The sequence below is a fragment of the Armigeres subalbatus genome, chromosome 2, assembly GCF_024139115.2.
Source record: "Armigeres subalbatus isolate Guangzhou_Male chromosome 2, GZ_Asu_2, whole genome shotgun sequence".
Taxonomy (NCBI): Eukaryota; Metazoa; Arthropoda; class Insecta; order Diptera; family Culicidae; genus Armigeres; species Armigeres subalbatus.
Window position 1 is genome coordinate 451,879,892 of NC_085140.1, and position 14,847 is coordinate 451,894,738.

General features: G+C 44.0%; 2 protein-coding genes across 2 annotated transcripts in view; one reads left to right on the forward strand and one right to left on the reverse strand.

Annotated features, from left to right (window-relative positions):
- The window catches only part of LOC134210451 (uncharacterized), a 73,745-nt gene extending 70,610 nt beyond the window's left edge, over positions 1 to 3,135 (forward strand). Inside the window, exons 29-34 of the mRNA XM_062686496.1 lie at positions 239 to 264; positions 820 to 943; positions 1,008 to 2,427; positions 2,488 to 2,571; positions 2,722 to 2,805; positions 2,892 to 3,135. Coding sequence (XP_062542480.1) covers positions 239 to 264; positions 820 to 943; positions 1,008 to 2,427; positions 2,488 to 2,571; positions 2,722 to 2,805; positions 2,892 to 3,115 — 1,962 coding nt within the window. The 3' untranslated portion in view covers positions 3,116 to 3,135. The remainder of the gene's footprint in view (positions 1 to 238; positions 265 to 819; positions 944 to 1,007; positions 2,428 to 2,487; positions 2,572 to 2,721; positions 2,806 to 2,891) is intronic.
- Positions 3,136 to 8,964: 5,829 nt separating this feature from the next.
- Positions 8,965 to 11,356, reverse strand: LOC134210452 (uncharacterized). Its single transcript, XM_062686497.1, has 2 exons — positions 9,855 to 11,356; positions 8,965 to 9,733 (listed from the first exon to the last, which is right to left on the reverse strand). Exons 1-2 carry the CDS (start codon positions 11,354 to 11,356, stop codon positions 8,965 to 8,967), a joined length of 2,271 nt encoding a protein of 756 aa, XP_062542481.1.
- Between the last annotated feature and the right edge of the window lie 3,491 nt (positions 11,357 to 14,847).

The following is a 14,847-nucleotide window of genomic DNA, read 5'->3' on the forward strand; positions in this document are numbered from 1 at the left end:
CGGTTCCGTGTGTAGGTCCGAGCTGTGACAACAGCGACACTCTCCATCTGCAGTTTAATATCTTTTTCTGTTTACTGTCAGTCAGTGTAGATGAGGCTGAACTAACGAATCAAAACAAAATCGAGGATATTGAACTGCAAGCAAAATAGACCGGAGTATTTTATTTCATATTAATAATTCTGTAGTAAAAAAAGGAATACATATTCCTCATTTGCCATAATCATCTGTTATTTGAATTTTCATCCTGAAACAAGTTAACAGTAGGTACACTTGAAGCAAAAATGAACAAAACTTTTTTGTCGAGTCTCAGGCTAATGGAAAGTTATTCGAGTGTAGTGTATTATCAATATAAGACAAGTACGAGACACTGAATACGGCCTTACAGTTGAGGTCGAAATATGAATCTGTAAAGATTACAACGTGATGGAATTAAATAGACATTAATTCGTTCAATATAAGATAATTACTCCAGTGTTTGGGTCCAGCGTTAAACTCTGTGGATTCGGATTCATCGACCCACTAATAGCCGCCATAACGGAGAAGGAACCTCAGTTTTCTGAGTATTGTTGCGACGAACTGTTGAGCCTAGAAATTATTGTCCCGATTACGACACTACCACTTATGCATCTGTATAACCAGATTATTCCATGTTCAGGCATGACGAAAAAATCTCACCTGCGAATTTCCCAGGAAGAGATTTGAATTAAATAACCTTTAGTATGACTTGATTTGTAACTCAATGATAGACCCCGTTCATTTAGTATATTTATACAACAATCGAATGAGGAATTAAACTTACATTCATATTGTTCGTTTCAGGATATTCAACATGAGCATTTGCCGCATTTGTTTGCAATGTAAAGGGGAATCTTTAATATCTATATTCTCAAACGTCAATGATATTAATCTTGCATCCACAATCACCTCGAGTTGCTCGATAACGGTAAGAAAGTTCTTCTCAAAAAAAATCTTCAATTAAAACTATTTCATATGCTTATTGATTGCAGCTGTCAGAGAATGATGGACTTCCAAATTTAATATGCGAATCATGTGTTCGCGATGTTGAAGCTGTGGGTGCATTTGTCGGAAAAGTTCGGGATTCTGACGCAAAGCTACGCAGTGATAAACTTCTGAATGATGAAAAGTTATCATTCGAGATGATCATTGTCAAGCTGGAAGAAGATGAGGCACAACGTGTTATTAGCGATGATGGCCTGGAACATAATTCCGCTGCATCGATAAATGCAACGGATTCAGATGATGATAAGTTAAGTACCATCAAGGCCAGGGTTGAATTAACTAGGAAAAGTAATACTTCAAAAGTAACTAGCAAAAATGGGAAAAGAAACAAGATAGATGATAAAAAGTCAATCGCTAAGATAAAGTTCAAAAGAAAACGAAAAGTGAAACTTGAAAGTGGCGATGAATCGGAAGTGGCAGATAACAATGATACCTTAGATGAGAAGGAGCTTGAGATGTTTGATATTATTATACTACCAGAAGCAAATTTTGTGTGCTGTTGTTGTCGTCAGAATTTCAAAGCCCAAGAAGATCTTGATTCACATGTCGAAGTCCATAAAAAATTCTTAGTAAAGAGAACAGACACCATACATTGCGAAATATGCAAACGAAGATTTATCAAGCACAAAGCATTGGACAATCACAGAAGGATATGGAAGCATGTTACTAAGCTCTTCGAGTGTCGGAAGTGTAAATCTCGTTTCATAAGTGCTGTCAGTAGACGGAAACATGCCTATAAACATCCCAAAACGATCGAAGATAAAATGAAACAGGAGTACGGTGAGATAATATGCTGTGTTCAGCGTTGCTCCAAATCATTTCCCTCGGAAGAGCTGCTGATTAAGCATAGTCTCGAAACTCATAAGTTGGACAAGCAGTTGAGCAAACCGGAAGAAGATGATCAAAGACAGGCCGAATGTCCGGTATGCTTCAAGAGGTTTGCCTCCGAACGATTACTTAGAATTCATCGTAAAAGAAACTCGAAGCCCTTAAGCCACCAGTGCACAACGTGCGGACTCAAATTCCGTTCCAAGGATGTCTTGTTATTCCATGAATCGAATCACGCCGATCAAAAGCCTTTTCAATGCGATGTCTGCAATAAGTATTTTTCAAGTAGAAGTGCTTTAAAGGTTCACCAACGGCACCATTCCAACGAGAAACCATTCGTGTGTGGTACGTGCGGTGCGGGATTCTACCAAAAGGTTCAGCTCACCTCGCACGAGTACGACCATGGGAATGTGCCGTTACCGTTCAAGTGTGAAGTATGCGGCAAATCATTCAAGATCAAGAAAGGACTAATCACGCACATGCGATCGCACACTGGCGAACGGCCATACCCGTGTCGGCACTGTTCGATGTCATTCGCCAGCTACCCCATTCGGCGGATGCATGAAATGACACACAGTGGTAGGTTATCGCTGATGATCTGGCACAAATTGTTGTATAACTGAAAAGGTTCTTTTGCAGATATCAAACCATTTAAATGCTCTTACTGTGATAGAACATTCACTCTCAAACGATTACAATTGGAGCATGAATGCAAACATACTGGTGAGTTCTATGAGATGTATGGTCGCTAGCAAAAATAAGATTCGAGCTTCAACTCATTTTAGTAATTGGTTCGAATGTTATAAGACTATTTCTTATCGACTTTTTTTTTGTTACTTGTAAATATTAATACCCTAATCCTCTCCATTTTAGGGATAAAACCATTCAAGTGCAACTTTTGCGATAAATCGTTCATACGTAAGCAGTTCCAGGTCGATCACGAAAGCACTCATACCGGTAAGTGTGAAACAATTAATCAGTATCAGACACAATCCTGCGATCAATTTTATTTAATATTTTCGTTTTTTTTGTGAAATTTGCAGGTGTTAAACCTTATCGCTGTGATAAGTGCAATTGTAGTTATAGCCACAAGAGCAATCTTAATCGCCATATGGAGACGCATCAATCGGCATCAGACAGTGCAGACGTTGCATCAGTAATGCCTACGGTGTTACCTCTATTACCTGACAACGCGGTTGGCATAAGCTCAGAAATATCCTCAACTCCTACCGCCCCAACGGGTAATGTTGGTGAATTTGGACAGTAGGATTCTCGAATATACTTAATGTAAGTATCTGAATATTAGCAACAATGTGTTTAGGTTTGTTCTTAGAAAAGAAAGCCATTCTACTCTCCACACACTTAAAATAAATCGCCGAATTCGGTAAAATTTTACCGAAATCTCAACAGCAGAACTGTTCGGTAAATAATTTAACTGATTTTCGGTGATTTTGACAGTTGAGCAATGGAAAAAATTACAAAAAATCTGTAAAATAAATTACCGAACAGTTCGGCTGTTGAGATTTCGGTAAAATTTACCGAATGCGGTGAAATGAGTTAAGTGTGCATGATGTAATGGAGAGTTTTTAGTTCTATCTCTATGACGTTTAAAGTACTATTATGCAGTGGTTGAAGTCACGAATTTCACGTCTTCAACGCATCGAAGCAGAGTATCATGAATATGTTCCCACTACATTCTTTAAATACATTCACCGTGTCCATGATGAAGTTCAATTGAACCCCTTGAAATCTATCTGGAGGTTCATTAAAACTAAGAAAAGCTCGCAGCAGGTTCCATCGGAAATGACATTTGGCGACGTTACATCCAGCGACACCTACGAAACAGCTGAACTTTTTGCCAACTTTTTCAAGTCTGTATATGTAATACCGTATCTCTCATACAACATCAACTTCCCACGTCCGATATTCTCAACTAACTACAGAAATACTAGCAAACGCCTTGAGTTCTATTGATTCATCAAAGGGCCCTGGATCAGAAAACTGCCGCCAATTTTTATCCAAAAATGTTCTGACGTTTGCCTGTTGTTCAATTTATCGCTCACGCATGGTGTCTTCCCTGACGCCTGGAAATTACCCGCAGTCACTCCAATACACAAATCGGGTAGCATTCATAATTTTGAAAACTACCACCCTATTTAAATACTGTGATGCCTTACCAAGACACTTGAGCCCCTAGTTCACGATAGACTGTACTCGTCGGCCGAGCCTATCATATTCGAATATCAACATGGCTTCGTTAAAAGACGATCTATGGTGACAAATCTTATGGCATACATCAGTTGTTGAACTCTAGTCTTGAAAAACGATGCCAAGTAGACACCATTTACATAAACTTTTCCAAAGCTATCGACAAAATGCCGCACTCCTTAGCGCTAAGCAAATTATGTTGACCGGAGAAAGGAACCCCCTCACAAAGAATAACAACTAGAGTTCCCTCTCATTCCACGACTGATACTTCTGCAAGCAGCTGCAGTTCTCTTTATTCAACATTAGGTATATACAATAAATCCATAACAATATTTCTTAACCAAGAGCAACAACAACCAACTGGCGCCTGCTTCATAACCATCTGCGATCTATAGCGAAGCGTTGCACACTACCCGATATTCCAACACTCCTCCTTAGTGTGCACGCCTAGCAACTCTCCTGGCTCCTCCTAACATTGAGCCTCTAGTTCTGAGCTCCTCCTCGCCGAACAATTCCTCACTATACAAATGGCCTCCACTCCGACAACCTCTCCAGCACATGCGTCTGCACAAGTGGCCCGACTCCGAAGCTTGCACAGCGCCTCTCGATGATCTGCCGACCAGCTCTGCCTTGACTCAACCTAACCGAACGTTCCAACCTCCTGATGAATTCCGTTCGGCGCTACCCAAGACTTACGTGGCTGATCCATGATCCCACTGCGCCACGCGACTTATGCGGCAGATCCATGATCCCACTGGGATGACGTCGACGGCCATAACATCCCACTAAAATGGATAACGGTATCATTCCTGGGCCCATAACCTGTTGACCGGAGAAGGGAACCCCCTCACAAAGAATAACAACTAGAGTTCCCCCTCACTCCACGGCAGGCTACTGACTGATACTTCTGCCAGCAGCTGCAGTTCTCTTTATTCAACATTAGGTATATACAATAAATCCATAACAATATTTCTTAACTACCCAAGAGCAACTACAACCAACTGGCGCCTGCTTTCTAACCATCTGCGATCTACAGCGAAGCGTTGCACACTACCCGATATTCTAACAAATTAGACCGCCTCGGACCGCCTCCGAAACCAGTGGGAACAGTTCTGTTCGATGACAGTTCCCTGATCAAATCGGAAGCTAGGCCTACTAATCCCATTAGTAGTGCCACTTGGTTACAATAACCACCGTGCTTGGTTTCATTCGTCGCAATGGCACGGAATTCAACACTGTGTATGCCTTTTAAAGTTTGTACAGCTTTCTTGTTCGTAGCATACTTCTATATGCCGTACCGGTTTGGGCCCCGTTTCATGAGGTTCTTCAGTCGTCTCGTATCGAACGTGTTCAACGTAGTTTTGTGCGGTTCGCTTTTAGGAGATTGCCATGGATTGGTCCTTGGTGGTTACCGCAGTACGAGCACCCGAGAACCGTTGTCAGCTAATTAGTTTAGAAAATCTCCGCCAAAGACGTGAATATCTGCAGAGAATGTTTGCTTTCGATCTGCTAAGCCGCCGCCTGAACTGTCCTGAGCTACTGGAATGTGGAACTGAATTCGGGAACAGAACTGGGGCTAAGTTCCTATCTCACGCTTCCACGGGTCGTCCGATGACAAAAGACCGACAGCTAAGGGTTATGTACTTAGCTGGTAGTGCAGCCTGGGCACTGTTGTCCTTCTGACATCACCAGGAGGTGTGGTTCAAACAGCGTCTGCCTAGTACCCAGCGGCTGATTAACGAAATGCTCTATCGCGTCAGTTATACCTAAGGTGGCAGCCCCACCCGCGCGATGTAGGTATAACGTGAGCCCGGTAAGGTAGATTACTGAAGCCTCTCAAATACCACGAAAAATGGAGAACGTTATTTTTGGCAACTGACCTGCAACGCAATAAGGACTATGATTGGAAACTCGGTACCTGGAATGTCAGGACCCTAAATGAACCTGGACGAGTGAGCCTTCTGGCTCCCGAACTGCAGAAGGTTGGAGTGAACGTGGCCGCTATTCAAGAAGTCCGATGGCCCAGATCCGGAGAATGTGAATTCCGAGCCGTGGACCCCACGTCCAACACTGCATTCAAGTATAACATCTATCTCAGCGGCGGCGTAAAAGCAGTGCATGTAGTTGGTTTCGTAGTGATGGGCAAGCAGATGAAGCGAGTGATGCGCACGAATAGCGAGCGAATCTGTGTGTTGATGATACGGGGCAAATTCTTCAATTACAGCACCGACAAACGATAAATCCGACGACGTGAAGGACACGTTTTATGAATGTCTTGATAAAGCCTATGCTGCCGCTAACCGCAAGTCGAGCACATCTGTATATGGAGCCCCATAAAATGTGCTCGACTTGACGCATGACGTTAAAAATTGTTATCGGAGACGCTAACGCTCAGGTCGCCAGTCGGTAGAGAGGACTTTTTCCGTCCTATAATCGGTAGGGAGAGCCTTCACTCCGCTACTAATTACAACGGCCTACGGCTAGTAAATTTCGCTGCTGCCAGAGGGATGACCATCTGTAGGACGGGTTGCACGAAAGAAACCAGATAGACCATGTTCTGGTGGATAAGCGCCATTTCTCGGATGTTATCGATGTGCGGACATTCAGAGGTCCGAACATTGACTCAGATCACTAACGCTTTGTCAGTAAAATTCGATCACCGTTGTCAACTGTATCGAACGAAAGATCTCAGCGAACAATGCGTTACAATATCCAGCGATTGTCGGCGGAAGGAGTATCGGCTGAGTATCGCCAGAAGCTCGACGAACGGATAAGTGCAATCAACGTTAGCGACAACATCAACGATCTATGGGAGTCGATCCATGGAGCGGTGAGCACAACAGCACGAGAAGTGGTAGGCACTGCACAGAGGCGACCCAGCAGGACGGGTTGGTTCGATGTGGAGTGCCAGAGAGTGACAGGCGAAAATAATGTTGCCAGAAGCCGGATGTTGGTGTCGGGTACCCGATCGAATAGAGATCGGTACAAGGAAGCAAGAGTAGCCGAAAAACGAACTCACCGCAGGAAGAAGTAAGAATATGAAGAACAAGTGATTAGCGAGGCGCAGGGAAAAAAGGAGCAGAACGATATGCGGAGGTTTTACGGTCTGTTCACAAATTACGTAACGCAAAAATCCGAGTCCCCCTCGTAACAAAAAGCAACATTTTTAATATAACGCGTAACTATGCAAATTTCAAAGGCAGATTTTTTCCTTCTCTGAAACATGTGAGTTTTGGTATTTTTTGAACACTGTTAAAATACACATGATCAAAAACCAAGGATATTAAAAATGCAGCTAGTAAAAACGAAAATAGAATTTGCGACCATGGCCATTCAAATATTTTAGCGAGTAATACAATATTCGATTGGCGTTTTTACCTATATCAACCCCACTACGTGCTTGATTCCGGTAATGACTAATGCAATGACGATAGACATATTATTTTTAAATTGAACTGTTAACGTGGTTGAAGTGATTGAGCTAAAATGCAATTGCTTAGAATGAAAACTCTCTGGATTGTCTCTAATAACTTTGGCTTGGTTTGGAGAATCTCTTGGAAGATTAAACAATACCAATAAAAGCGTCGTTTCCGATGACGTTCTATAAAATAATATAATCTGTAGAAATCGTGAATTTTTATCGTCGACAAAAATGCCACGACATTTAGCAACAATTTTTCGAACAAAACTCGGTATATTTAGAAAATCAAAAAATCCACCGCATTGAGATAAAAAGTAAAAAAAAAACCAAAGCCTAACATTGCACAATTATGGGTAGTATGGTAGTGAAGGTAGTGTTTACCCTGAGACAAATCCTTGATAAATTCCGGGAGTACAACTTGCAGACACATTATCTGTTTATTGATTTCAAGGCGGCGTACGATTCAGTGAAACGGAATGAATTATGGCAAATTAAGCTTAAACATGGTTTTCCGGCGAAACTGATACGGCTGATTCGTATAACGTTGGACGGATCGAAATCAAGTGTAAGGGTTGCGGATGAAATATCGACGTCATTTGTTTACTGTAAATGTTCTTGAATATTTTGTAAGAATTGGTTTTCGGGAGATATGTTGGTGAATCAAAAAACACGCGTCTTAACTGGTCGACAAATTTATTCAAACTGTACCTTCTTATTCTATTACATTTTCTCTCTCCTTCTTTTCGCGCCTAGAAGAAGCGGCGAACATGGGCGAACATCCTTTCGCGCCAAGAGCAAGCGGCGATCGATCCTGACTGGGGGTCGCACGATGTAAATGCGTTTTTATCATCATACTCCCCCCGTTGAGTCCATCGGATCAACATTTGGAAGGAAGCAAACCTTTGCTACCGCTCGTCGAAACTCCTTTGAGTCAGCACGGACTGTAACGACTCGCACAATGCCATCCTGTCCAGGGTGTGTAGCCACGATGCGTCCCAATCGCCACTGGTGCGGTGGTGCATTATCGTCCTTCAGTACGACTACGGCGCCAATATCGATTTTCGAAACTTCACTATTCCACTTCGGTCTGGATTGCAAATAATGCAAATACTCAGCTGACCAGCGCTTCCAGAAATGCTGCTTCATTAACTGAATATGTTGCCAACGTCCCAATCGACCAACCTTCACATCCTCATATGACGGTTCCGGAATGCTCAAAGCTGATCGTCCGATAAGGAAGTGTGATGGGGTCAAAACCTCGATGTCGTTCGGGTCATCCGATACAGGAATCAATGGACGACTGTTCAAGATGGCCTCACACTGCGCTAGAAATGTTGTCATTTCTTCGTACGTTAGTTTGGTCTCACCGACGACACGCTTCAAATGATGTTTGACGGATTTTACCCTCGCCTCCCATATACCACTGAAATGCGGACTACGTGGCGGAATAAAGTTCCATACAATTTCTTTGGATGTACAGAAATCGTTCAATTTTGTTGAAGTGCCTGATCCTCGAACATTCTGCGCAGCTCGGCTAGCTCATGATTCGCACCAACAAATGTAGTTCCATTGTCGGAATACATATTACTCACCATACCACGTCGGCTGATAAACCGTTGTAGAGCAGCGATGAAGTTTTCTCCGGTCAAGTTTGATACTACCTCAATATGAATGGCCTTGGTGGCCAAACAAATAAACACTGCGATATAAGCCTTGTACAGCGTTTTCTTCCTACCAGCTTCCTTGAGATATACTGGGCCGGCATAATCGACTCCAGTATTCGAAAAAACGGGTGAAGGTGTAATCCTGTAGTCTGGGAGGTCGCCCATGAACTGGTTCACCGGCGATGGATTGTGCCGAAAACAGACATAGCATTTGGAGACAATGCGTTTTATTAGCAACCTTGCTTTGATGGGCCAATAGCGTTCACGTAGAATAGCCAACAATCCTCGTTGTCCAACATGAAAATTATCGATGTGTAGTTGACGAACCAGAATTTCAGTCACGTGATGCTTTTCTGGCAACAATATTTGATGCTTGCCGTCATAGGGTATCGATGAATATTTCAGGCGACCACCAACCCTGATGATCCCATCCTTATCGACGAAAAGAGCTAAACCTCGGTACTGCTTCAACTGCTTACCCTTTACCATAGCGTCGGAAATCTCATCAAACGCCTCCTTTACACGAGCTTCAGTATATAGTTTGTGTTGCTTCAGCGATTTCACACACTTGCAAGTCGGAAGTGTTACGAACCTTCGTACGCACATTTTTGATAAAACGCAACACATACGCCCACGCACGTTGTAGGCGGCGAAAACTGCTCATCCTTGTCAGGTCCAATGACATTGGTCGTTGTACGGCAGTTGCAACTAACGCCGGCTTAAGTTCTGGCAGCTCATTGTCATCCAAATAAATTCTTTCAACGTTGTCAGAAGAGTCTTGCAGCCACAGAGTTGGTGCACCTTTGAACCACTGTTCCATCTCGAATAGTTCTGCCGGTAGTACACCACGGGAAATTATGTCGGCAGGATTGTCATACGTTCGCACATAACACCACTTGTAGTCCTGCGTTAGCTCGTGTATTGTAGCAACACGATTTGCAACAAACTGATTCAAAGCAAGCGGTGACTTTGCAAACCAACTCAAACATACTTGTGAGTCAGTGTGGAGTGTCACTTTCGAGAAAGGTATTTTCATCGCCGAAATCGTTTTCTCCACCAAACGTGCCAGAAGCAGTGTTCCGCATAATTCCAGACGGGGAATAGTCATTGGCTTCAAGGGAGCCACTCTCGATTTGCTGCAAACTAGCTCGACGCTCACAGTTCCATTAGGGGAGATGCACCTAGTGTACAAGACTGCCCCGTATGCACGCTGCGAAGCGTCCGAAAATCCGTGAAGCTCCAGTATTGTTGCCTCACTTGTGATTACACACCGTTTCTTTCGTAGGGCGTTAACCAATGGAAGCTGTTCTCGGAATGTGGTCCACAGTTCGTTTTGTTCGTTAGGAAGCTCGTCGTCCCAATTCAATTTCAGCCTCCATAAGTCCTGCATCAGCAGTTTCGCTGTCGTCGTCACAGGACCGAGGTATCCACACGGATCGAATAGGTGTCCAATCGCAGAAAGTACGCTTCGTTTGGTTGGCCTCGTGTTTCCTACTCTGCCATCCAATAAGGTAACATTGAATGTGAAGTAGTCTTCGTTGGGATTCCAAATAAGGCCAAGAGTCCTAATCACGTTGTTGATATCGGCTTCTTCGAAGTTGAAAAGAGTCTCTTGGAGATCGTGGTATGATATCTCGCACAGCTTTGCTGTTGAGCAAAACTTGTGCACTCCAAATCCTCCTCGTCGTAGAAGCTCAGTTAGTTGCTTGTAGATTTCTATTACTTCTTGTTCGTTCCTACCACCGGTGAGAAAATCGTCGATGTAGCTGTTGTCCTCAATGACTTTTGATGCAAGTGGTAGGTCGGTTGCTTCATCCTTTGCCAATTGCAATAATGTACGCGTTGCCAGATAGGGTGCACTGGCGCAACCGTACGTCACGGTCGTTAGCCTGAATGTTGCCATCTCGTTGTTCGTGTTGAGCCACAATATGCGCTGGTATTTCCTGTCGTCTTTGTGTACTTGTACCTGCCTGTACATTTTAGGAATGTCCGCTGTCAGTACCACAGGGTAGCAGCAGAATCGTAATAATATCGTGATGAGATCGTTTTGCACTGTTGGTCCAACTCCTAAAGCGTCGTTCAATGATAGACCAGATGTTGTCTTAGCCGAAGCGTCGAAAACTACACGAATCTTTGTCGAAGAGCTTGACTCCTTATAGACAGCATGGTGGGGTAAGAAGTAGCAATCCTCGGGTTTGTCATGCACTTCCACCATATGGCCTAATTCTAGGTACTCATCCATGAATTCGGTGTAGCGTTTTTATCTTCTCGTCGTTTGCGAAAGATCGTAGTAGTCGGTGAAATCGTGCTCGTGCCGTTTCCAAAGAGTCACCAAGTTGGCTCTTGTTTAGGTTAAACGGCAGTTTTACAATGTACCGACCACTTTCGTCACGTGAAGTCGTTCGCTCGTAGTGTTCCACGATGGCTTGTTCCGCTGGCGTATATGGAGATGCTTCTATGCAGGTTTCGAGTTCCTAAAACTTCATAAGGGTGCGATTTAGTTGGTCATCGATGTGGTTCAATCGGCAAACTGCATGTATGGGACCGATTTGTATCGTCTTCACCGGACCGCTAACAATCCAACCCAGCTGTGTTTCGATTAACGTAGGCTTTCCTTCAGCAAGTTTCATGCGGCCGGTCTTGATCAGGTCGAAAAATAGTTCAGCACCGATAATCATTTGGATTTCGTCGGGAGTATGGAACGATGAGTCTGCCAACGCAAGATTAGCAGGAATGATCCAAGAACGCACGTCCACCTTGGTGATGGGCAGATTCGCAGTTATCGTCGGTACGACAAGGAAATCCAAATCAACGACGAATGGATTGACACGTGAGCTAATCGTGGTATGAAGCTTGTGCTTAACTCGTGTCGCAGCATTATTCACTCCGCTGATTGGAATGTTAACGCGCTCCATTGGTATATTCAACTTCCTCGCGAATGCTTCACTGATGAGATGCGAGTCAGATCCGGAATCCAACAAAGCTCTGCATGCTATGCGGCTATTCCCGGAACCATATACTTCTACCTCTGCCGTCGAAAGAAGCACTTGCTTTGTCGTTGCCGCTCGAGCACAGTTGACACTTCCTGGTGCTTGTCCAGCGACTTCACAATGTTCTTCTGGAACTGATGATGTTACTGCGGATTGTGGAGCTCTGTTCTTGTTCTCATGGAGCAAACTATGATGCTTTCGTTTGCATGTTTTACACGTTCTATCCGAGTTGCATTCTCCAGTACGATGACCTCGTCGTAGGCAATTAAAGCAAAGGCCAGTCTGCTTCACTTTGGAGTATCGCTCGCTTATCGTCATGTCCTTGAACACGTCGCACTTGTAGATTAGGTGTTCATTTCCACAGCATGCACACGATTCCTTGGACTGATTCGACGTTTGCACAAAATTCCTGCTTTGGACGGGCTTGATGTCGGATGGTTTACCTTTCTGTCTCGTGGAAACTGATGGACGTAGTTCGTTGTAGCCTTTCATCTTCTGGAGTATACGGCTTCGTTCTCGAAGGAAGTCGATCGTCTCGGTGTAGGTGGGCAGTTCATCTGACGGGATTTGCGATTCCCATAGTTTTCGTGTTTCCTTGTCAAGGCGTTTGGCAATGACATTGAGCAGGATCATCTCGGCAAGACCTTCGACTGGTAACGATCGGTTCTTCAATGCATCGACGTGTTTCGTGCAGATATCAAGCTAAATTCCGCAATTCATTACCGTTCTCACTATTCATCTTTGGTAGTGCGAGCAAAGCGTCTATGTGTGTGTCGATGATGAGTCGCTCGTCTTCGTAGGTGTCCTCGAGCATCTTCCACGCTGATTCGTAATCGTTATTGTTGATCACGTCTTGATCGATTTTCCCTGCTGCACCTCCGACGAGAGAATTTTTCAAGTGGTACAGCTTTATGGCTGGTGACTCGTTGGGGTACCTGCTCATGATGGTTTTGAACATGCATTTGAACGAGTACCAGTTCTCGAGACTACCATCGAATGTTGGCAGCGGCACATGCAGATGAGGTGTGGAGCTATTTACTACCACCGGTTGCTGCGGAACAAATGCCGGAGCTAAGGCACTCATATTCCCTCGCTTTTTCTCCTCTTCAGCTGCATTCCACTTTGCAATTTCCGATTGGATGTTCACAAAAAGCTCAGCGTGCAGCTCTTCGTCCTGGAAATGGCTTTGTTTGTGTCCTTCACGCTGATCCCTTGGAACAAGGTCACAAATATCAAGATACGTTTTCTGCAGTTCATCGTTACACTGACGAAGTGTTTCGAGTTGTAGTCGCAGCCAATGAATGCTGATGTTAGCCACAGCCAATCCCTCACGGATCCGGAGCATTCTTTCCTTCGCCAAATCACGATGATCGAGAATCTTCTCGAGCTTCTTCGACATTTCCTTGCGTTTTTGTTCCTGTTTCTGTTGTTGCACCGAAAGATTATTCACCGGCGGCTCACTTGCAGTTTCCAGAAGGATCCTTGGGATAATACTCCGTTGGATTTGAGGAGTTTCTTCGGTCATTAGACCCACAATTTACTAATCTTCAGATTCACAGTTTCAGTTTTGTTCTAGAATTTTCCACTTTTCACTCGACCGTGTGTCGAACACGATCGAACATGTTTCGCGCACGCACTAACACCAACACGCAATACGCGTCAATCGGCCGGTTTGCCGATAGCTTTTTCCAACCGGTGGAAATCCAAAGTTCTCGCGATTTTATCCGGAATTTCACCACAAATCAACCAAAGACCATCACGGAATGGTTATCCGGTTCGAAGGACCAAAATGTTCTTGAATATTTCATAAGAATTGGTTTTCGGGAGATATGTTGGTGAATCAAAAAACACGCGTCTTAACTGGTCGACAAATTTATTCAAACTGTACCTTCTTATTCTATTACATTTTCTCTCTCCTTCTTTTCGCGCCTAGAAGAAGCGGCGAACATGGGCGAACATCCTTTCGCGCCAAGAGCAAGCGGCGATCGATCCTGACTGGGGGTCGCACGATGTAAATGCGTTTTTATCATCAGTTACCTTAGATGGATTAAAGCAGGGTGATGCCCTCTTGAATCTACTGTTCAATATAGCGCTCGAGGGAGTGATTAGGAGAGCTGGTGTGCAAAGAAGGGGTATCATTATCATAAGATCGCATATGCTCCTGGGGTTTGCCGACGATATCAATATTATCGGTATGAACGCCGAGCCGTGGAAGAGGCTTTTGTGCCTTTTAAGAGGGGAACAGCGAGGATTGGACTCACGATCAACACCAGCAAAACGAAGTACATGGTCGCTGATAATCAACGTGTGTTCATTAGTGGTGGTACTAGCGAAATGGTGCTGGATGGTGAAAAATTAAAAGAATTTGTGTATTTTGGAACATTAGTGACGTGCAATAATGATGTTACCCGCGAGGTGAAAAGGCGTATTGCAGCTGCAAATAGGGCTTATTACGGACTTCGTAACCAGCTTAAGTCCCGCAGTCTGCAAACGAAAACAAAACTTGCGCTGTATACAACTCTGATTTTTCCGGTGACTTTATACGGCATTGAAACATGGACGTTAAAGGAGGCTGATCGGAGAGCTTTCGGAGTGTTTAAGCGTAGGGTGATGCGGACAATACTCGGCGGTAAACAGGAGAACGGTATCTGGCGACGTCGCATGAATCACGAATTGTCCCAGGTGTATAAAGGGCTGGATATTATTAAGCTTATAC